This window comes from Eucalyptus grandis, chromosome 6 (genome assembly GCF_016545825.1).
Source record: "Eucalyptus grandis isolate ANBG69807.140 chromosome 6, ASM1654582v1, whole genome shotgun sequence".
NCBI classification, from domain to species: domain Eukaryota; kingdom Viridiplantae; phylum Streptophyta; class Magnoliopsida; order Myrtales; family Myrtaceae; genus Eucalyptus; species Eucalyptus grandis.
Genome location: NC_052617.1, coordinates 23,979,713 through 24,002,111, shown reverse-complemented (window position 1 = coordinate 24,002,111; position 22,399 = coordinate 23,979,713). Strand labels below are relative to the sequence as shown.

Below are 22,399 nucleotides of genomic sequence, written 5' to 3'. Positions count from 1 at the left end.
TCTAGAGAAGATTTTAGTGCCCAAGATTGAAAGGCGAGGAGGAGATCCACCATGCGTCGGCATTCTACAACACCAGATTCCTGCCGCCTTACGTCCAGTGGTCCCTGATGTGACTGAGAAGCCTACTCAGCAAGCACAAATTGAGCATCTTAAATGGAAAATGGAAATGATTGAAGCTGAAATAAGAAGCTTTGCAAGGCGTTGGGTTCCCGAAAGCATATAAAATGAGATGTTTTATTTTTTAGTTCAATGTTTAGGGACCTTGATTTCAATTCAGTATTTTCAGTTTTTAGTTCAATGTTTAGGGACATAAATTTCAATTCTTAGTTCATTGTTAGGACGTTTAGTTCAATGTTTAAAATAAATTTTAAATAAATCGGGTGATTAGGGCATTGTCATGGGCCATTTTCCAATCTTGTCATTAGTTCTTACATTATTTCTTTTACCCTTAGCTAACAACACGGCTCACCCAAGATCGTCAATCTGTACTCATTCTAGAGCAACAATGGTTGATAACACTGAACAAATGCGTGTTGCTGAACAAGCTCGCATCCCCGCCCTCAAATCAGAGATGAAGCAAGTCCTGAATGTTCTTGAGTAGCTCTCTAAACAAATCGATTCTCTCCAAGCAAACACTGTCCCACCAGCTTTGCAAGTTGAAGTGGTGTTACCACAACATGCTCCCATAGCTGATCCGAGAGATAAAGGTAAGAATACGTCCGCAGTTGGGCCATCAACCTCTGATGATCCCTCCAGGGTTAAAATTACTGACGCGCCTCAGATTATTGTTGATGATGAGGTACAAGTGATACCTTCGGCTGTATCGAAAACTGAGCAAGAAAAACACTTGGCAAAAATCGAGGAGAAACTTAAGCAGCTGCAAGGTTCATTTAGCCAAGACCCAACTGATCTGTCCCATTATGCAAAGATCAAGATGCCAAAGAAGTTCAAAATGCCAGACTTTGAAAAGTATGATGGCACCTCTTGCCCGAAGATCCATCTGCAGACTTATGTGGTCAGGATGACCCAATATGTTGATAACATCCCCTTGATGATTCAACAATTTCAAGCAAGCCTGACAGGACCGACGCTTCAATGGTCTATTATGAAGAAAATTAATCCGCTAGAGACTTGGGAGGATTTGATTGATGCCTTCTTCAAGCAATATAAGTATAATATTAATGTCACTCTATCTTGAAAGGATTTACTTCGCACTGAGAAGAAGATGACGGAATCTTTCAAGGCTTATGTCACAAGATGGAGGATCGTAACTGCTCAAATTACTCCGGAGCCGACAGAAAAAGAGCTGATGGATTTGTTCATGAAGACACTCCCGCCTGAATATCGAAATCGAATGCTGGGTTAGACTATTGAGCCATTCAATCAGCTAATCCCTATTGGCGAGCGAATTGAAGTAGCCTTGCGTGATGGATAGGCATCTGATCAAACCAGCTTGTATAGGAGAGTCTTAACCAAGAAAGATAAGGAGCCTGTAGCGGAGGTTAATGCAAGTTATGTTCAACCACCTCGCCTTGTCTCAAACACTCAACAGGGAGGAGCACGACCATTCTTTGGCTAGCAGAAGAACTCTTCCAGGCGTCAATTTACGCCTCTTCCTAAGCCCTTGTCCAAGATCTTGCCGACCCTTCAAAAGAAAGGATTACTCGCTAGGGAGCCTAAGCGACCTAATCCCGAGTGTTTCCCCAACTATGATCCTTCCAATACATGTGCTTACCATATAGGGGAGGTAGGGCATTATGTTGATGATTGCTATATGTTGCGACACAAAATCCAAAATCTTTTGGATGCCAAGGTGGTCTCATTCTGCGATGCACAGCCGAACATTCAGAATAACCCACTTCCTGACCACTGAGAAGCTGTGAATGCCACTTTTAGTTTTGATGCTGGTAGAAAGAAGAACTTGAAAGTGCATGTAGACGATGTTTATAATGGCTTAGTTCGAGCTAGATATTATTCAAATGTAGAAGAGCCCACCATGTTTCGAAAGATGCAAAGAGTTAAGACAATGTCCAAGAATGGGATGATTGTTTACGCAGATCATGCTAGCATAGTTTCGACTATCACTCCAATCATAATTGATTTGGAGGATGAGTTTACTAGCTTGAATATTAAGGCTAACGATTCCCTAGCTCTTGACATGCCACCGTTGGAAGCTGCGTCGGATGAAGATGGGTTAATCATTAATGATGTGCCACCTTCAGATGATGAAGAATTGATTCTTGATGTCACGCAACCCTATGCATATACAAATGATAAGGTAGTACCATGGTGTTATGATGCGGAGATAGATGTGGTCACCTGATTGAGACGCACTTACGCTCAGGCCAACTCACAACATGTCAAGCCAGTCACTGATGAGGAGGCTAAAGAATTCTTAGTCGTAATTAAGGTAAGTGAGTATAACATGGTGGACCAACTTCGTAAAATGCCGGCACAAGTCTCCATATTAGAGTTGCTTTTGACATCGGAAAAACATCAAAAGTCCTTGATGAAAGTCCTTAACGAAGTACATGTCCCAGAGTCCAATGAACCTGAGAAGTTGGAGGAATTTGTGGGGGTCATTTTGTTAAATGACCAAATTGCTTTCTCATATGATGAAATCCCAAATGAAGGAAGAGGACACGGCAAAGCCCTTTATATCTCAACCAAGTGTCGAAATACCTTGGTGTCCCGTGTACTCGTTGATAATGGATCGGCTTTAAACATATGCCCTCTAGCAACTCTAAAGCATCTTGGGTATGATTTGGGGAAAATTCGCATGGCTAAGACCTCTGTTCGAGCATTTGACGGGACCAAAAAAGAAGCAGTTGGGGAAGTTGATTTAGATTTGCAAATAGGGCTAGTGCTATTTAATGCAGTTTTTCAGGTCCTGGACATACTTACAGCATTCAACTTTTTGTTAGGTCGTCCATGGATTCATGCAGCAGGAGCAGTCCCTTCAAGTCTTCATCAGAAAGTGAAGTTCGTGACGAAAGGGAAGCTTATTACAGTCCGAGGAGAGGATGAGTTCAAGATATATCACAAGACGATTATCCCTTATGTTGAACCAAATTGTAAAGACGAATCCAGTTTTCAAAAATTTGAGTTGGTCTTGACCATTCACGTTTCTCAAGGCACTACCCTACCCACTCCAAAATTATCAAGGTCATCGATCATGGTAGACAAGATCATGGTCGGGAGTGGCTTTACTCCAGGTAATGGTTTAGGTTGACATGGTCAGGGCACTCGCCAACCAATTGAGGCTAGGAAGAATTCATATACGATTGAATTGGGCTATTATGGTAGAGGTGGACGATCCTGTAAAGGAAGAGGATGAGGACGAACTGGTTTCACTTTACCCATATTAGGTCCACATTCCCTGGGCCTGCGAATATGATGCATGAGGAAGAAGGGGCAATCGACACCTATGTTCAATACTCCGAGCCTCCAGGTGCTGATATCGATGTCGGATGGGTAGAGGTAGACAAGTCGGTTGCAGACACCATTTGATCCACTGGAAAAGATGACGCACTCGAAGGAATGACTGAATTGTTCGAAGAGAATTTAGTGTTTGCCATCGACGAAGCTCGAGAGTAGGAGAATTTTAATTATTTGCACACTCCTCTACGCAAGAGTCTTTATTGCTTTCCGTATTTGCATGTTAGGATTTTCTTTTCTAGGATTTCTCTCATTTCAATAATGTAATTTGCTTTTCATCCAATAAAATACATGAAGATTTTCATGTTTTAAGGGCATGTTGAAGTACATTAAATTGGCCTTGTGATGAAATCCTACCAAAAGAAAACTGCAAGGAGCTAATTCTGAAGGCTGGGCTTCTTCGTGTTCCCTTTAAAAAATTTTCGAAATAAAATAATTTTTCAGCATGCATTTAATTTACCCTGTTTGTTTATTTTAATTATCTACTTTATGTTTTAGGTGCAACCCCGCGCATATTTGCTTTAATGAAGATGAAGTGTTAAGTCCAAGTTATGAGGAGTAAGATGATTCAACAGATATTCAATGTAGTTGGGAGCAACAAGAAAGTTCGAAGCCAATCACTGCAGGGCAGACAACCACCATAAATCTTAGTGACATAGAAGACACCAAGGAGGTCAAAATTGGGGTAGACTTGACCAAATCCGAAGCTCAACGCTTGACCCAATTGCTGAAGAAATACCAGGATATCTTTGCCTGGTCTTATGCTGATATGCTAGGTCTAGATCCATCCATTGTTGAACATTGTCTCCCGACTAATCTCAATATACCTCCCAAGAAGCAAAAATTACGGAGAATTAAGCCAGAGCTTTCCAAGAAAATAGAAGAGGAAGTCATGAAACTCCTTGACGTGAAATTCATCGAGGTATCACAGTATCCTGAGTGGATAGCAAACATAGTGCCAGTACTGAAAAAAGATGGTCGCATTAGAGTTTGCGTCGACTATAGAGATTTGAATAAAGCCAACCCCAAAGATGACTTCCCGCTACCTCACATTGACATTCTCGTGGATAGTACTGCTGGCTTTGAGCTCTTTTCTTTTATGGATGGATTTTCAGGATATAACCAAATCAGGTGAATGAAAAGGACAAAGAGAAAACGGCATTCATCACCCCATGGGGAACTTTTTGCTATAGGGTCATGCCTTTTGGCCTTAAGAATGTTGGGGCAACATATCAATAGGCCGTGGTAACACTTTTCCATGATATGATGCACAAAGAGATGGAAACTTATGTGGATGATATGATTGCCAAAACCCGACTAGGAGAAGATCACATTTAGACTTTACAGAAGTTATTTGAACGACTTCGTGAGTTTAAGTTACGTCTTGGCAAACTATTGGGTTTCATAGTTAGTAGTAGGGGTATTGAGTTGATCCCTCAAAAGCCAAAGCAATTTGTGATTTGCGCTCTCCAACCACGGTGAAAGAAGTCTGAAGCCTTTTAGGGAGGTTGAACTATATAGCTTGATTCATCTCCCAACTCTCTGAAACTACTAAGCCTTTCTTCAAGCTTCTTAAAAAGAATGCCCTAGTTAAATGGGATGACAAATGTCGGGAAGCATTTGAAAAATTGAAGCGATACTTGATGAATCCGCCAATACTCGTTCCTCCTACACCAGGGCGGCCTTTAATTCTCTATCTCACAATTAATAGAGAGTCGTTGGCAGCAATGCTGGCTCAAAAAAGATCGGCAGATGGGAAGGAATGTGCCATTTACTACTTAAGCAAGAAGTTCTCGACAACATAAATGAACTACTCTAATGTTGAGAAGACGTGTGCTGCTTTAGTATGGGTTTTACATAGATTGCGGCAATACACCTTGCATTACTAGACATTTCTAGTCTGTGGTGTCTGCAACAACCAAAATTAGTTAAAGGTTGAGTAATTGCGGACATGTTAGCAAACGGCACTATGAGGATGCAGGATCAAGACGAATATGATTCCCTGGATGATCGCATTTTGACAATGGAAAAGAAGTCGTGCACTATGTTCTTCAACGGTGCGCTTAACCTATCCGGGTTTGGTACGGAGAGTTCTAATTTCTCCCGATGGTCAACACTATCCCGTAGCTACAAAGTTGGTATTTCCTTGCACCAACAACATAGCTAAATATGAATCGTGCATTCTCGGCCTACAGGCGGCCATTGAAATGGAGGTTAGCAAGTTAATGGTGTTTGGTGATTATGCACTTATTATCCTTCAGACTGTTGGAAAATGGAGGACTAAAGATGCCAAACTAGTCCCTTACCATGATTATCTGGGAGACCATGTAAAGGAGTTTGACAAAATATCATTCGAATACTTGTCAAGGTCCCATAATCAGTTTGCAGATGCACTTGCAACTTTGTCGTCTATGCTCAAAGTTACAGAAGGATTAGAAATTGAACCTTTAAAGATTCAAGTGCTTGCGAAGCCAGCTTATTGCATGGTAGTGACAGAAGAACCAAACGGAAAACCATGGTACTACGACATCATGACCTATATTCAAAAGCGAGAGTTCCCAGAAGGTAGCAATCCAGCTGACCGGAAACATCTTATGAAACTTGCCTCCAAGTTCTTATATTAGTGGGGATACATTATACAAACGGTCCTTCGACTCCGTCCTACTTAGATGTGTCAATGCTAAAGAAGCCACTCAGTTGATGGAAGAAATACATGAAGGGGTGTGTGGTCCTCACATGAGCGGCCACATGTTAGCAAAGAAGATTATGAGACTAGGTTACTTCCCGGCTGACCTTGAGACTGATTGCATTCAACATGTCCGGAGTTGTCACCATTATCAGATTTATGGAGACAAGATAAATGTTCCTCCAAATGAGCTGCATCAACTGTCAGAATCATGGCCTTTTTCAATGTGGGGCATTGATATAATCGCCCAATTAATCCAAAAGCCTCGAATGATCACCTTATCGCCCTCAGATGAATGGTGCGGTTGAAGCAACGAATAAGAACATCAAGAAAATTCTAGCAAAGACAGTTGATAATTATCGTGACTGGCATGAAAGGCTTCCTTACGCTCTGATGGCGTATAAGACTTCAGTTCGCACCTCTACTGGGGCAACTCCTTTTTCTCCGGTGTATGGCATGGAAGCAATCTTACCAGTTGAAGTAGAAATCCCTTCTCTAAGAGTATTGTCTCAGTCTAAGCTGATGGAAGCTAAATGGGCACAACAGAGGTATGACGAACTCAATTTGATTGATGAAAAATGATTGAAGGCCGTATGTCATGGTCAATGTTATCAACAGCGGGTGGCCAAGTCTTTCAATCGGAAGATTCGCCCAAGACATTTCAAGGTCCATGATTTGGTGCTACGCAAGATGCTACCAAATAACCTTGATCCTCGTGGCAAGTTCACTCCAAATTATAGTGGGCCATACATCGTGAAGAAAGTACTTCCGAAGGCGCTTTAATCTTGGCAAAAATGGATGGGCGGGAATTCACAAATCCTATCAATTCTCATGCTGTAAAGAAATATTATCCATGAATAAAAGGGCTCGTAAAAACCTTTTCCTTGCTCAAAGTTGGTCAAATCTCTAGTGTATAATGTTGCATGTTTTATTTTTGCAGGGGCAAAGAACGGACGTGAACAACGGTGTCTTTTATCTTTGTAAGGAACCTCTATGAGCTTCCTTACAAAGAGGGGGCAAGACATGGACACCTAATAGCTTTGACTTTATGATCCGAGGTGCAAGAATAGAGCATGGCCTCTTTGTCATTATAGAATGCTTTCACATAATATTCTGCAATTCGTCAATTCCACTTAAAATTTATCAAAATGGATAATTCAGTGAAAGATGTCAAGTTACTTGAGCATGCTAAATGAGGTGTGAAAGGCAAGCCTAATTTCATACACGGTCCCCTGTCTATACATTGTGAGGTGAGTATAGAGACATTTTGTATTTCAAGGTGAAGAGTTTTCTTGCGAAAAGTACGACAGCTAAAATGACGAGAGGCAGTTCATTTCTCTACTGATGAACCCTTGTTTAACCCTTCTTTGAGCCCAAATACTTGAAGAATTTCTTTCACATTTCCCCTGTCAAGGATCACCCCCCATTGGGGCAAGTTGGAGGTAAGATTGCATTATAAGGTGAGGAAAATGAAAAGAATTTTTCTTGCTCTCACTTGCATCAATCTTCAAGTCGTGCTATTACATTGAATTCATGTGGTAATTTAAGTGCCTTAGGATGATGAAAAGCATTTCTTTCTCTATCCTATACAGTTATATTCTTTGCATAGCCCACTTGAGCCTATAATTTCATTTCTTTAAACCTAGTTGGTGATCATCCCTCACACTGGAGCAAGGCAAGGAAAAAAATTCAAATAGCATGGCTTAGAATGCTGATGAAAGATGGGGCTGCGTGGGTCCAAAGAAAGCAAGTGCAAAAATAAGGGGCATGAAAAAGCAAAGTATGCCCGGTAAAAGCAAGGCCAATGCCCAAAAAGAAAAATCAAACATTTGATGTAGTGAGTCGTATCTCCAACAAGGCGATACTAAAAAACTCAAATGTTGTTGCAATCAATGGAGTTGTGATATGAAGAAAATCTTCAAAGGTGGAAAAAGAAAACCGGTGGTAATGTTAAGATAATCACCAACTCTCACCCTTTACACACATTTTGAGCCTAACAATCCTTTCGTTTCTCAGCCCATGAACCCAGCCTATGTTACGTCCCTTATAAAGTCTCTTCAGATTAGGGCATTTGAATTAACATGAGAGTTCACATGTTTTAAGCATTGCTTGAAGAAGTGTGAGCAAAATTATTTCTTTCTCATTTTGCAAGGTTCTTGACTTGTAAACCCGGAGATAATTACAAATTATTCTTTCAATTGCCTTGACTCAAAGAGTTCCTTTGTTAAGCCTTTGACCAAGCCCACATTACAATCCCTGTCAAAGACCTCTCAGATTGGTAAGGTCGTACCGCTTGCAAGAAAATTCGAACTCTTGTCGACAAGATGATGATAAGATAGAGTGATATATTCCCGCATCAATGGTCGGGACAAATAACCGCTCCTAAATGAGAGTGAGTGAAAAAGTCTTTCACACCAAAGATGTCTCATTTAGCATGTTTAAGAGATTCACAGCTTAGTAAAAATTGTCTTAATGATAATTTTTCCCAGTCGAAGTTTGAAAAAAAACATCATGCATGGACCTTCATTGAATTTAAAAAATGAAATGAATTTTTCCTCAAAGACCAAAGGATTTGTCTTTGAAGCCCTGAGTTTGTTCAGTCATCTTTGAATACTTGATGAGAATTCCAAGTACCCATTTATAAAATGTTTTCAAATGTCTAGTGTGAATTCCAGATATTTGAACCTTTAAACGCTTGATGTGACTTCCAAGTGTTTGTCTTTTCAAACATCTGATGTGATTTCCAGATGTTTGGTAAATGTTTTCAAATGTCTAACATAAGAATCAGATTTTTGAAATTTCAAGTACTTGATACAATTTCCAGGTGCTTGGAATCGATGAGAGTTTCGATTCCCGAAGACTTTGAACCTTTCAATTATCTGAAGAGAGTTCTAGATGTTTGTTAGGTCTTCATAAGAATCATTTCACAAACAGGTACATGTTCTTCTTTGCATTCGCATTGGGCAAAGACACATTGACTTCTATGTTCCTGACCAAATCATTGCATTTACATGGCATTCTTTATTGCATGACCATGCATTTCAAAAGGGATTAAATTTATTTGAGTCTATTTCTTTTTTTTAAAAAAAGTCATTCCAATTAACATTTGCATATTCATTTCACATTCATTTTGCATGGTTTAAATTTATGTGTCATTTCTCTTTGAAGGAAAACTCTACGAGCTTCCCTCAAAGACGGGCAGCACTGTTGACACCTAATCTTTTAGAAAATAATAAATAAAATAGAGCATTTGGTTATGGAGGGAAATTTTGAAATTTTTTTGAATAATAAAACATTTGGTTGTTGAACATATCTCCTCATCTCAAATTCAAAATTCAACGGTTGTTTGATTTTGGAGCCACTAATCTTGTTGAGTAGTCAAGTGAATATTGGGAAATCTTCACTTATTTGTTGAGTTTTCCTCTATAAACAGAGTGCGAGACGTGAAAGCGGGGGGCTTCTTTTCATTTTTGTCGAAGAAAGGAAAAGAACATAAAAAGTCAAGAATTGAAGGAGAGTGACTGGTGAATGAAATGTGTGACGGTTCGGCGAAAAGCAGGAGAGAGGTGAGAGAGAGAGAGAGCAGCAGAGTGAAAGTGACGTGAGAGAGAGACAGGTGAGTGAGACGTGCGAGGGAAAGAGAGAAAATAAAAACAAAAGGAAAGAAAAAAAGAAGTAAAAACAGAGGCCGAAGAAGGACAGATTGTTTTCTTCGCCACTGTTGCTCGACAGCCCGCAAGCTCCTTCGCCGCTGCTGGCTGCGCCGGTCACTGATCACCCTCTGCTTGTCATCCGTCATCACCCGTGTCACTGCATCGAACCACGAAGCGCTCCGTTGGCCACTGCCCTACACCACCGCCCACTGCACTAGCAACGACTCACTGCTACCTCGCTTCATTGCAATGCTGCGTTCCCACTTTGCCGACAGCTTAGCTCCTTCGCTGTCTTTGTTCTTACCGCACGACGACCCTAACGCCACCTCTGCCTGTCGCTGTGCCGCCTCGCCGACGTCGTCCCCTGTCCACGTCGCGCTCCACCTCAACCCGACACCGCTGCTCCCTCCGCAGCAGCCCTGCCTGTGACGTGGCTACTCCTCTGCTTCGCCCAGTAGTGATCCTCAACGCCACTACTCACCACCACCGCTACGACCCGCGACCCTGCTGTTCGCCAGTCATCGACGTCGCGCCTCCCTACTTCTGCTGCCGCCCAATCCGTGCCGAAACTCCGACGCCAACTGTCTCCCTCGCCCACTCCGACACTAACCATCCTTCATCCAAAGTTGTCCAGAAAGTTCAGTACTGTTGGTACCATTTTCCTTGTGCATGTCACTTGAGGCTTGAGAAGGGTGAATTTGGAATCGTTCCTTGCTGGTTTCCATCTTGGAAATAATTTTCCAAGCTAGGTAAATTTTTAGATTAAATTCAGCTAGTATTTGGATTCTTAGCTTGTGATCCTGACTTGATTTGTTTTGTCATATTTTATCATTATCCGATTAGGAAATTTGTCAAATTAAGTCATGATAATAAAAAATATTGAGCTGCGAGACGTTGGGTTAGATTTTTATTATTTTGACTTTTCATGGCAAATTCATGAATTTCTTTGCATCATTGATTCACATTAAGATAATATGTCATTGATTTACATTGATGAATTTTCAATAGGACATATATTTTGACGTGTTATCGTTATTTGCTAATCACATATCATGCATCATATGTCATATCTAGGATTTAGGTATTTAGGTCCATAGACATTTAATGTTTAAATCAACGCATTTTAATTTTTAAGATTCATATAGAATTAGGATAATTTTCCTTTAATAAAACCAAAACAAAAAAAATAGAAAAATGTTATTTAGGTTATATAGATTTCATAATGTGCATATTACATGTTGCGCTTTAGTTAGTAGGTCATAGGTTAATATTTTAATATTCCTGTCGTATAGTTTTTTTAATAAAAAAAGCCAAAGATTAGTATTGCATCATTATGTTGTTTTTCTTAATAAGAATTATCAAGTCATTTAAAAAAAAAACACAAAAGTCATTTATTTGGTTAGTTAATAGGTTAGTTCATAATTAATCCCATTTCATGTCCTCATTGTTAGTATAGGTTGTATATATGTATTAAAAAATCATTAAAAAAATCATAAAAAGAACATGCATATATAATTACCATGTCATCCATCACATATCATGTAGCACATGTATATTTAGGATTATGTAAATTAGATTGCACACATATTGTAATGATTCAAATTATGTCACATGAATTGCATCCCTTATGTCATTAAAGTAAAACTCATGCATATCAAATTTAGATTAAGATTGCATATAATTAAAAACATTTAAAAGAAGAAGAAAAATTATGTGTCATGTAACTTAGAAATCATGTTTAGGACATGCATTTTTATTAGCATTTTTGTAAGTTTTTCTTTAGAGAGTGGACCTTAATGAAGTTGAAGTTTATAATTTCTTACAATTTATCACTTCGGTTGATTGAATGTTATTTCATTGATTGTGCACCTGCATGACCACCCTTTGCATATTAGTAGCTTAGGTTAAAATTAATCAAGACTGCCTGCAAAATATTTTTGAAATTAAAATGACAAGGTACCGAAAGGGCGTTAGATTTTTCTAGTGTAATCATGTCCCCGGACCTATTGAATCTCTGGTTCACAAAAGTAAAATATTCTGCCATACTTTACTTGGGTTTCTAACCAACCCTAATTAGTTAGTGGCGGCTCCAAATTGAGTATAATTGCATGTTTAAATGAGTTAATTTCTTAGTATCAAGTCGCGATTGGTAGGACTTGGGAGGGTCCGTGCCAAGTCTTCGGACTTAGTAATCCAATAGCATTCTTTGAGTAATTCACCCTCGAAAATTAGGTCGCGACAACAACACTCTGTCGTCCACGTCTAATTCCTCAAAATTAGGCACGGGGGTCGGGTCAGGCTCATACATCCTTAACATCGACACGTGAAATATGTCGTGCACTTGCGCCAACCTCGGCGGCAATGCAAGATAATACGCTAAAATCCCGATTCTCTACAGAATCTTAAAAAGACTTGTGTACTACAGACTCAGTTTTCCTTTTTTGCCGAAGCGCGAAGTACCCTTCATTGATGACACCTTCAGAAAGATGCGATCACCAACTTGGAATTCCGGCCTTCGACGCTTATCAATGCAACTTTTCTGGCGACTCTAAGCGATTTTTAATCTGTCACTAATAACTGCAATTGCATTTACTGACTACTGAACTAACTCTAGGCCTATCATCTTTTGTTCTCTGACTTCTTCCCCATAACCAGGCATTATGTACGCTCTGCCATACAACACTTTGAAAGGAGCCATCTGAATGCTCTGCTGGTAGCTGTGAACCTCAGGTCTCTTTTTTGTTGTAATCGTCTCCGGCACTCTATACAGATGAACTATCTGACGTACATACAACTTTGCATGCATGTCCAAATCAAGATCCTTTCGTACTATAATGAAGTAAGCTGACTTCGTCAATCTGTCGACCACTACCCAAAGGGAATCATTACTCCTCCGACTCCTTGGTAAGCCTATCACAAAGTCCATTATGATGTGCTCCCACTTCCACTATGGAGAATTCCTTTCAGCTTACAATGTTGTGCCCTCACTTGCTGACACGTCAGACACTTGGCGATATGCTTGGTGATGTTCGCCTTCATATCGGGTCACCAAAAGTGTCAACGCAGATTCTGACACATTTTCGTACTGCCAAGATGAATGCTGTAACTGCTACAATGAGCTTATGATAAGATCTTCTCTTTAAGCTCCGCATCGTCAGGTACACACAATCGTCCTCGGAACATTAGTGTTCCATTTTCAAAAATCTGAAAGTCAGCTTTTCTCTTATCGATATCCTCTTGCAAGATTTTTTGAACATCCGGGTCTGTCAATTGAAGCGTCTTGATCCTGATCTGCACCTCCGGCTCGATTCTGAGATTTTCCATAAGATTTGAAAGGTGATTTACCTCAATTTGAAAACCGAATCTTGAGCTTTCTCGAGTAAGGCCCATTCCTTGACCATCATCTGAGCAACTGGAGACTTTCGACTCAAAGCGTTTGCGACCTTATTCGCCTTTCCAGGGTGATATAAAATATCACAATCATAGTCATTCAGAAGTTCTATTCAGCAGCACAGTTTCATATTCAACTCCTTATGAGAGAATAGATACTTGAGACCTTGATGGTCAGTGAAGATCCGGAATCTCTCTCCGCTCAAATAATGTCTCTAAATCTTTAGAGCGAAAATGATTGCTATGAATTCTAAGTCATGCGTCGGGTAATTCAGCTCATAAAGTCTCAATTAATGGAAGGCGTATGCAACAACCCTACCATGTTGCATTAACACGCAACCCAATCACCTAAGCGACACATCACTATAGATCTCATATCCTCCAGGACCGGATGAAATGGTCTACACAGGTGTGGTAGTCAGCTTCTGCTTAAGTTCTTAGAAATTATGCTTGCACTTATCTGTCCTCACGAACTCTTCTTCCTTTTTCAGTAGGCGAGTCAACGGCGATGCCAAAGCTAAAAACCCTTCCACAAACCTTCTGTAGTAACATACTAAACCCAAAAAGCTTCTGATCTCTGACACCGTCGTCGGTCTTGGCCAATCGATAACCGGCTTCAATCTTGGTCGAGTCTATGGAGATTCCTTTGCCTGAAATCACGTGACCTAGAAACGCAACACGAGTCAACCAAAACTTGCACTTGCTAAATTTAGCGTATGATCCATGAATCCTCAAGGTATGAAGTACCATTCTCAAATGACTCTCATGCTCTTCAGAACTCTTCGAATACACCAGAATACTGTCGATGAACACGATCACAAACTGATCTAGATATTCTTTAAACACTTGATTCATCAAATCCATAAAAGTAACGGGACGTTAGTCAAGCCAAATGACATTAAAGTAAACTCATAATGGCCATATCGAGTACGAAACGCTGATTTAAGTATGTCCTCCTTTCTGATCCTCAACTGATGATAACCTATCCTCAAGTCGATTTTTGAAAATATTGACGCTCCTTACAACTAATGTATCCACAATAGTTACCAGGTGAATTTGGCAACCCACATCCAAAGCCGGTTACCTTAAGTGACGAACCCAAAAAGAGATCAAGGATCCTCCTCGACTTCTGATAATTTCAAAACTTTCACATACTAACTGATCAAACTGTATTACTCTACTATCACAATTCATTACAACAAAAAGCTCCTCGAGCCAAACCTTTTGATATAACATTCAAGTTAGACATAAGCAAACTAGTCCAGTACAACTCTAGCCAGTGCTTCTTCTTTCTACTACTTTATTACAACCAACTGAAGTCCTACAAACTTAACCAAAATTCCACTGAGCTATCCTGAGAAAATTACCCCAAAACATTCCTTCCCAGATCAGTGCATGGTTCGGCTCATTTTGTCCCTTTCGCCACCCTAGTGGCGTCTTTACTGCGGTAAGGGAGCTTGTGCTCTCCTTGACCTACGAGGACAGTTCCTCGCCTGATGGCCGTCCTGGCCACATTCATAGCACACTCCAGTTATATCGAGCACAGGGTTGGTCCATGCTTCCTTCTACAAATTCGACACCTGTCTGGTGAGTCCTCTGCCTCCCGTTGGGTGACAACATGTACCCTTCCTTGCAGTGGAGGCTTATTCCAAGTACCCCACTAAATGTCCTGCGGCGCATTCCCTCTGTTCTGTTCTATCAGTGACGATGGTATCTGCAATCCCTTCAACCTATGTGGACAATCTTTGACCAAGTGGCCATGCTGGCGACACCCGTAACAAATTCTTGTCCTAGGAAAACATGAGGCCGATCCATGTTGTCTCCCATAGGAATGACATACTCCATTTTGATTTAATGCTGACTTATCTATCCCACATTTTCTGTTGGGTGGAATAAAATACATTTCTCCTGACATTGGCCTTTTCCCCAATCGATTGCTATCTCTGTTGGATCCTAACCTCGTCTCAGATGCAACAGCTCGCTCCCGATCATAACTCCGGGTTGGGCCTTAGCAGGTGTGGCAACAACAGCGGTTACGGCACTGGCGGTGGTAGTAACAGCGGTAATAGCAGCGGCTAAGTCCTAAGCTTGTTGACCCAACAAGTTCCCAAGGGTCACTAGCGCCTGAACGATCCCGTCGAACCTAGAATCGCTCGGTGTTGCTACACTAGTACCAGCCTACGGCAATACTCTATCACTCGCGCTGACCTGAGCCATCGCTCTACCACCACCACGACCTCCTCAGGCACCGACCCTCGTCGGCGTCTTAACCCGAGTAACAGGTCTGATGGTACGCTTTCTAGGAGTCCTCTGCTCCTGATCACTCATTACGCAGATTCTTTAAAGAAGCCTACTTTCCAATTCCACACAGAATTAGAAGTTGAGCGATCCCAAACAATCTACCAAACAGCCATCACTGACATACACCAGTATGTAATAAAGGTCAATCCTACTAACTATCACATACCTTTCGCACCTTATCACTCTAACTATCGACCAACTCTGATACCACTCCGAGCAGGGATGTCACATCCCGATCCTCGAGTGCATGCCCATCCCTCGGTAGTCGATCAAAACGCGACATCTCAGGATGCGTCGCCAACCCGTTCATTTTAATGCACATGCAGAAACAAATAAATAAATCCCCAGACAACACAAAGATGAGAAAAAAAAAAAAAAAAAAAGCAGGGCTATCATTTCGATACCCGTATCACACCTTTATACAAACAGACTAGGTCATTTACAAAGCTAGTCTATATTCACAAAGGTCTACAAAAGGTCAATCCTCAAAACGAGCTGTCCTGTGACCAGCTATCCAGACTCGTTCGCCGATACTTCAGTCTCCACAGGAGCCGAGAGGGACATCGGGTTCTCCATCACACCATCGGGAGGATCAGCTGGATCCTTGTCCAGAGCAGCATTAATCACCACAACCGAGATATCAAAATTCCTAAGGGGACCCAACTTGAAACCACTGGGTCCGTAGCGGAACCACGCTCTAAATTGATAAGGTAACACATGGCGTGGACGCTGCTCGACTCAGACAGTGGTCACTTCCAGCTCATAGACCCAAAAACTTCCGAGGTTGGGATAATTATAAACTCGCTCAGTGACTCTCATCGGATGGCCAAAACGTTCAGGAGGATTCGCCATCTAAGGACCTGAAAAGTTAAGCCTACGATGGGATGAGACAATGTCATAGCAAGTTCACCTCCTAAACTCCGACTAAGAAGGAAATACACCCAAAGGCTACCTATGCACACAAGAGATAGGTGACTCACCTTAACCTCAGTTCCTTCCTACAAGTCAGTAAAGTTCATAAATCTCAACCAATCAATCATTCAATACCAACGATTATTCAATCCAACAATCGATCAATCAAAGCAATACTATCTATCCAGTACCGTCAACACCGACCATACTCCCACAAGTTGAAAAGGATAGATAGTAGCTCGCACAAGCTGATATAGATAGATAGTAGCTCCCACAAGCTGATATACGGATCATTGCTTTCACAAGCTGATAAATGATCATTGCTCACACAAATTGATAAAGTATACTGCTTTCACAAGCTGACATATCAAGCATTTATAGGCTAATATAGTATACTGTTCTCACAAGCTGAAATTACAATGCTCACACAAGTTGAACTACGATAAACCAATTCCGACCAAAAATTTTGTGCCTTGCACACCAATTCCTCAATTAAATAACACACTTGGCCTAATTTCATCACGTTAAAATATACCCACTGAAAATAGTTGTGTGTGAGTACATGGTCGGCTTGAGCCAAAATGAAATATTTAACTTTTATAAAATCCCACTAATTATATAGTCTATAAAAACATTTTTGACGTTATAAACCAATACCCCGGTATTACTCAATTTTGGAATAAATACCCAAAATTATAAATCTCACTCAATTTGCACAATCTAGCATTCAATTAAATAAACCAATCATACCATTGTAATCAGCATGAAATTCCGCTCACCAGCTATCCCGGTATAATTTTCATAAAATAATAAATAATTAAATAATTACCAAAATTAATTAAATAACTACAATTAAATGCCATAAATAGAGACTTAGGCCTGGAAAGCCTAATTAAATACCAAAACGGGCCCGGAAAATTTCCGAACCAATCTAGATAAATACTACAACTTATCTGGTCTCTAATATGCTACTTTAACCACCTAACATGCATAAACGAATAATTAAATTGTTAATCCATTCTAACTAACCACCTAAACCATACTTAGCCTAAAATAATCAACCCTTAAGCATAATTAACCTTCTAAGCAAGGTTTATCAAGTAAACTTACTAGTTTAGCGCAAAAACCGGTTCACGGCGATGGCGGCATGACGATGGCCGAAACTCGAGCTCACGGTGGGGCCAATGGGAGCTCGAACCAGGCCGTAATCGACCAAGGAAGCTCACAACCGAGTTGGTTGGTTCTAGATTTGGGAGCTGGTCGCACGGGCTTGGCTTGGCTACGAGCTGGAACTTGCGGGGTTGTTACATGCGAATCGGTGGAGTCATGAGGCATTGAAAATCTACTGGCATTGGGGTTGAAAACATGGACCTAAGCTACGGCGAGAGAGAAGATTGTAGGGGCCTTCGATGGAAAGGCACGTGAACGTGCTAGTATGAAGGCCCACGGTCAAACGACCGCTAAAGTTGACTGGCGTCTTCGAAGCAGCAAGAAGAAGAGTTGGTGGGGTGGCTTCGATTGAGGGAACTGTTGAAGGAGGAGCAGGGCGTTGGTCGAGAGAGAAAGACGAAGAGGAAATGAAATTGAAGCAGAAGCCGCGAAGGTGGGAAGCAGCTGGATGTGCATGAAGAAGAGAAGGAGGAGAGAGAGATAGATGTCGGCAAAGAAGGGAAAGGATAAGAAGGAACCCACAAAGTCAAAGGAATAAAAAGGAAATGGAAGACCACCTGCAGAGTTGTCGGATGGAGAGGGAAACGTGCGAGAGGGAGAGATCGAAGGAGGGGGAGGGGAAAAAGTTAGATAAAATATCTTATACTCATCAATTCTTGATCCCACAAGCTCTCATGCACATCCCTATTGTCCCCTAAGCCTTTATGCACATATTATCACAAATTCCCTTCACCAAAAAGCTCACTTTGGAGGCCAAAAATCCACTTACTTTGGCCCTTTCGAATTTCCTTTCGTTTTCGAATTGTCCGAATTGATTTTCCGTAAAAATCCCGAACTCGCTGAAAATTCTTCGAATGATGAGTCGACGTTCCTAAAATAAATTGTGACATGACAGAACTTTCAATTTCTAAAATCGGGTTTAATTTCGGGGTTAATTTCAATCCGGCGCGATTTTAGCATGACTTAACCTACTGGGTAGCCTTCCCGAATTTTTGATACAATTGACCCATGATCAATTTATTTCGAGTCACAAAGTACATCTTCGACATATTGGCGACTCTCAGTTGTCGTAAAAATCTCAAGGTTTCAAATACCAGCACAAAGTACCAAAAATGAAAGAAAAATCGGTCTAGTGCCGATCGACGAGAATTTCGAAATCAGGTGGAACCACCCACACTTTGATCTCATATTTCAATCGAATCGATCTATCTCTGATCTCTGATCGATTTTGACAATGCCGTAATGACCCTTGCAGACTAGCACGGTCGAGCAGTCGATTCTTGGTCGAATTCTCAAGTCTATTGTGTTAAAATCCCTTAACGGCTTAACCTAATAGGCTAGTTATCTCATGAGTGGCCAACTTAGAGAAAAGAACTATAGGTGCATCAATGAAAAACCCAACTTATCCAATCGAAAACAGAATTTTAAATTCATGATGTCACAGTGAAGGACTCTGGCGTTAACCAAATGTTCTACTATATGGGATAGTTCTCTACAAGGTTGAAAGGACTTGAAAGTCCTATAATTTACAATGTAAGTTGGCTTGTGTAGCTTGAATTGGCTTGAGTAACCTGTGTCGACCATCATCGGTGGGTTGTATAGTGGCGTATTTATCCTTGCTGATATAGAGGACACTTGTGATGATTGGGCTGTGTGGTGTGGCAAAAAGGTAATTATGATTTCGTTCCCCAAGAATTGGTGGTGATGATGCCTCATGTGAAGGGATGCCTCGTGAGTCGAGATGGGTCTTGGTCAGTGACAAGTACGAAGTCACCTGTGTAAATGTTAATGAGCTTCATGACCCATTTATATGTATGAGTTTCATGATCAATATGAACTCACTTATGAATGGTCGTAAGAGTTATGACAAATATGGAATATATGTATAGTGGTGGAGAAATGCACGATGTGTATGAATTCACTTGTGTGCATGGTGAAGTGCATGGAAAGTATGAACTTGCCTAAGTATACTCTTGTATATGATACTAAGCCAATAGGCGACAGTAGTGCATCATGAAATATTATGTTATATGTTTTCTTATGAGTGGACAAACTTGTATTATGGTTAATAGTTTTATTAGCATATCCAATTAGTAAAAAAGAAGAACATGTCCACGCATAATTATTATCTTGAACTCGTGCTATGTAATTAGTGCCAAGTTAAGTGCTAAGATGACCTCTTACCTTACACTTAGGGATTTCTTTTATTGAGCTTCTATTTATCCTTTATTTTTCAGTGTATAGGATGGTCCATTTGGGATATGATGGAGAAAGGGATGAGGTGGCGATGCTTGAGCTCATCAAACTCTAAGTTGGGTGGTGGCTTGCTTGTGGATTAGTATAGGAGTAGTAGTACTAGTGGGCCCATAACCTACAAGTCTCAATACTATATGTTGTGATAATAAGTACCGGTGTTTGTACAAAAAGAAAGCATATGTATTGAACTCGCGCTACTTTCTTGTATGGTATGTTTAGATAAATTTTGTAATGCTTCTGCATGCGCAATTATAATTATTAATATAAATGAAAAGGACACTTGTAACGCACGACTTACCTGGGAAGTCATATAGTCATCTAATAAAATCTCTATATAAGCTCACATGTTCTTCTCCAATGTACATTGAAATATAAAAAAAAATTCTCCAATTCTGTTTTCCATATAATTCTTTAACTATTTTTCTTTAGAAATCCTGCTCTCTCTTTTCTTTACGTTTACTCCCGTATTTTGTCGTGTTCTTCGAAAGACATCAAGACCTATAAGTCTTCGTGCACCTTGGCCAAGTCTTCTCATGATACCAAGTAGTCGCCTGGCCCAGAGGTTGTAGTGCGGATCCTGGCCACACTTGCAAGAACCGGAGCACAAAATCCCAGTGAATTTCAGTTGTTAGATGACGTCGATCTTATGTCGAGCCGACATAAATCAACGTTGGAGATCTGCTAGGCTCACCTACATATAGAGCATATTATTAATGTCTGGGTGCAGGGTCTGGCCAACCGGGTCCTCACAGGCTAACGAAAGGTAGTTCTCTATGTTTCACTTTTGTCGTGAACACGTTACTTCGGATTGGTCTTGATAGGAAGGGGCAAAGGATAATATAAAAAAATGGCTGCCCGAAAGTGGATTTCATGATCGGAAAACTTGTTGATTACTTTTGTCTTAGTCGAATCATTTTGCTTTAAAACCTCGAATTATTAATTGAATGATTGAACGTTTGATTTAGAAGTGTCATCCTCATGACACGTATTAAGTAATCTGATAAAAAAATAAATGGAACCATGGCTCTGATACCATGATATGAATGACGTATTGTACAACTTTGTTACAAGATTCACAGGAAGCCTGAAGCACTGGTGGCAATCCCTTTCAGAACAAGACCAGCTTCATTTCCTGATGTCACCCACTTTCAGCCATGCTATCACTCTGTTATATCATGTCTTCGTGGGAAAACCCGGGGATCTCATAGAGATAAAAAAGAGAGAATTTTTCGAAAGGCGATGCTGCTCCCTCCAGAGGAAACATCTTGATAAGCATTTTAAGGTAATGCTTCAAACCTTTTATCAGGTAGGAGCAGAACCAAATCTGAAGCATGTTTTCCTTACTTCCATCCCAAAAGAACTATCCCAGATGGTTGAAAGATCATTCTCGGGAAAACAAAGGCAGATACAGAATGTTCCCTTGGGAGAAATACAGCAAGAGATCCACATATGTCTAGAAGAATTATGCTTAAAGCGCAGAATGGTGCAAACATACATCACAGATGACAAACATCTAAAAGAAGCCTGCTCCCGACAAGAGTTGAAGATCAAATGCTCCAAAAAAGACTGTGATGGAACATGTGGCAAGTCCTCCCGCAAAAAGAAACACTACAAGAAGTTTTGGATAAAGAAATCCAAACACGGCTCCAAGCACTTCCGAAAGAAGAAGAAATGGCGATACCTACGCAAAAGAAAGGATCGCACAAGCCACAAAAATCGAATCGTTGCTACATTTGCAACCGAAAGGACATTTTGCCAAAAGTTGTCCTCAAGCGAGAAAAGGTCAATCATCTTATCCATCATATTGAAAACGAAATAGGTATTTCTCTTGAGAATGATGATATTGAATCCTTATTCTCTCGCGATGAAGAACCATCTTAACAAACTCTTTGTGCCATTCCTCTTACCAAACTTCCGGTGAAACCGAAGTCGACTCCGAGTCGAAGATATTTTTCATATATCACCATCATCCTCAGAACCAAACTTTGACATATTTTCAAGCCAAACTCATTGTCCACACTTCCCAGTCAAAATCCTCACCTCAAAGTTTGCCAAACCTATCACTGTCATTGCTCTCATTGACACAGGAGCAAGTTGTTCAATTCTTGACACCAAAATTCTGCCTGAAGAATTTTGGACTCCCTACGTCCGATACTTCAATTCTGCATCAGGAGACACTTTCTCCACAAATGTCAGGACTACTCCTGTAACTATCCAGTTCTTCCCGCAGTGCTCCATAACTGCAAAAGTTTTTGGATCTAACCTTCCCAATAAAGACCTAATAATTGGGTGGGACATTATGACTCAAATCTCCCAGCTTCGTATTATTCCTGGAAAAGGTCTTAGGCATAAAGATCAATTCTCTGAATTTGTCAATATCCAGAGACTCTTTTCTATCCAAATGAGTCTACTAGATCCGATTATGCAGAAGTTATTGGAATCTTGCTCAGAATCCCATGCAGAATTTGCTCAAAAGTGCCCTCATCCTTTATGGCAAAACCCAGAGTTCTTTGTTCGTCTTCCTTTTAAGAAGAATGAAGACATAAACCCGACCAAGGCAAGCCATATGGGAATGAAGCCGGAACATTTAGTT

The 22,399-nt window shown here is 40.6% G+C and overlaps 1 protein-coding gene across 1 annotated transcript; it reads left to right on the top strand.

Moving 5' to 3' along the window:
* The first annotated feature begins 5,389 nt into the window (after positions 1–5,389).
* LOC104451736 lies at positions 5,390–6,062 on the top strand. Its single transcript, XM_039314444.1, has 2 exons — positions 5,390–5,519; positions 5,602–6,062. The coding sequence occupies exons 1-2, from the start codon at positions 5,390–5,392 to the stop codon at positions 6,060–6,062; spliced, it is 591 nt and encodes a 196-aa protein (XP_039170378.1).
* The last annotated feature ends 16,337 nt before the right edge of the window (positions 6,063–22,399 follow it).

Excerpts from the sequence above, each read along its gene's own strand:
- LOC104451736 (XM_039314444.1), top strand. The coding sequence starts at position 5,390 with ATGTTAGCAAACGGCACTATGAGGATGCAGGATCAAGACGAATATGAT. Across the intron at positions 5,520-5,601 it reads GCTTAACCTATCCGGGTTTG|CTAAATATGAATCGTGCATT; the intron begins GTACGGAGAGTT and ends CCAACAACATAG.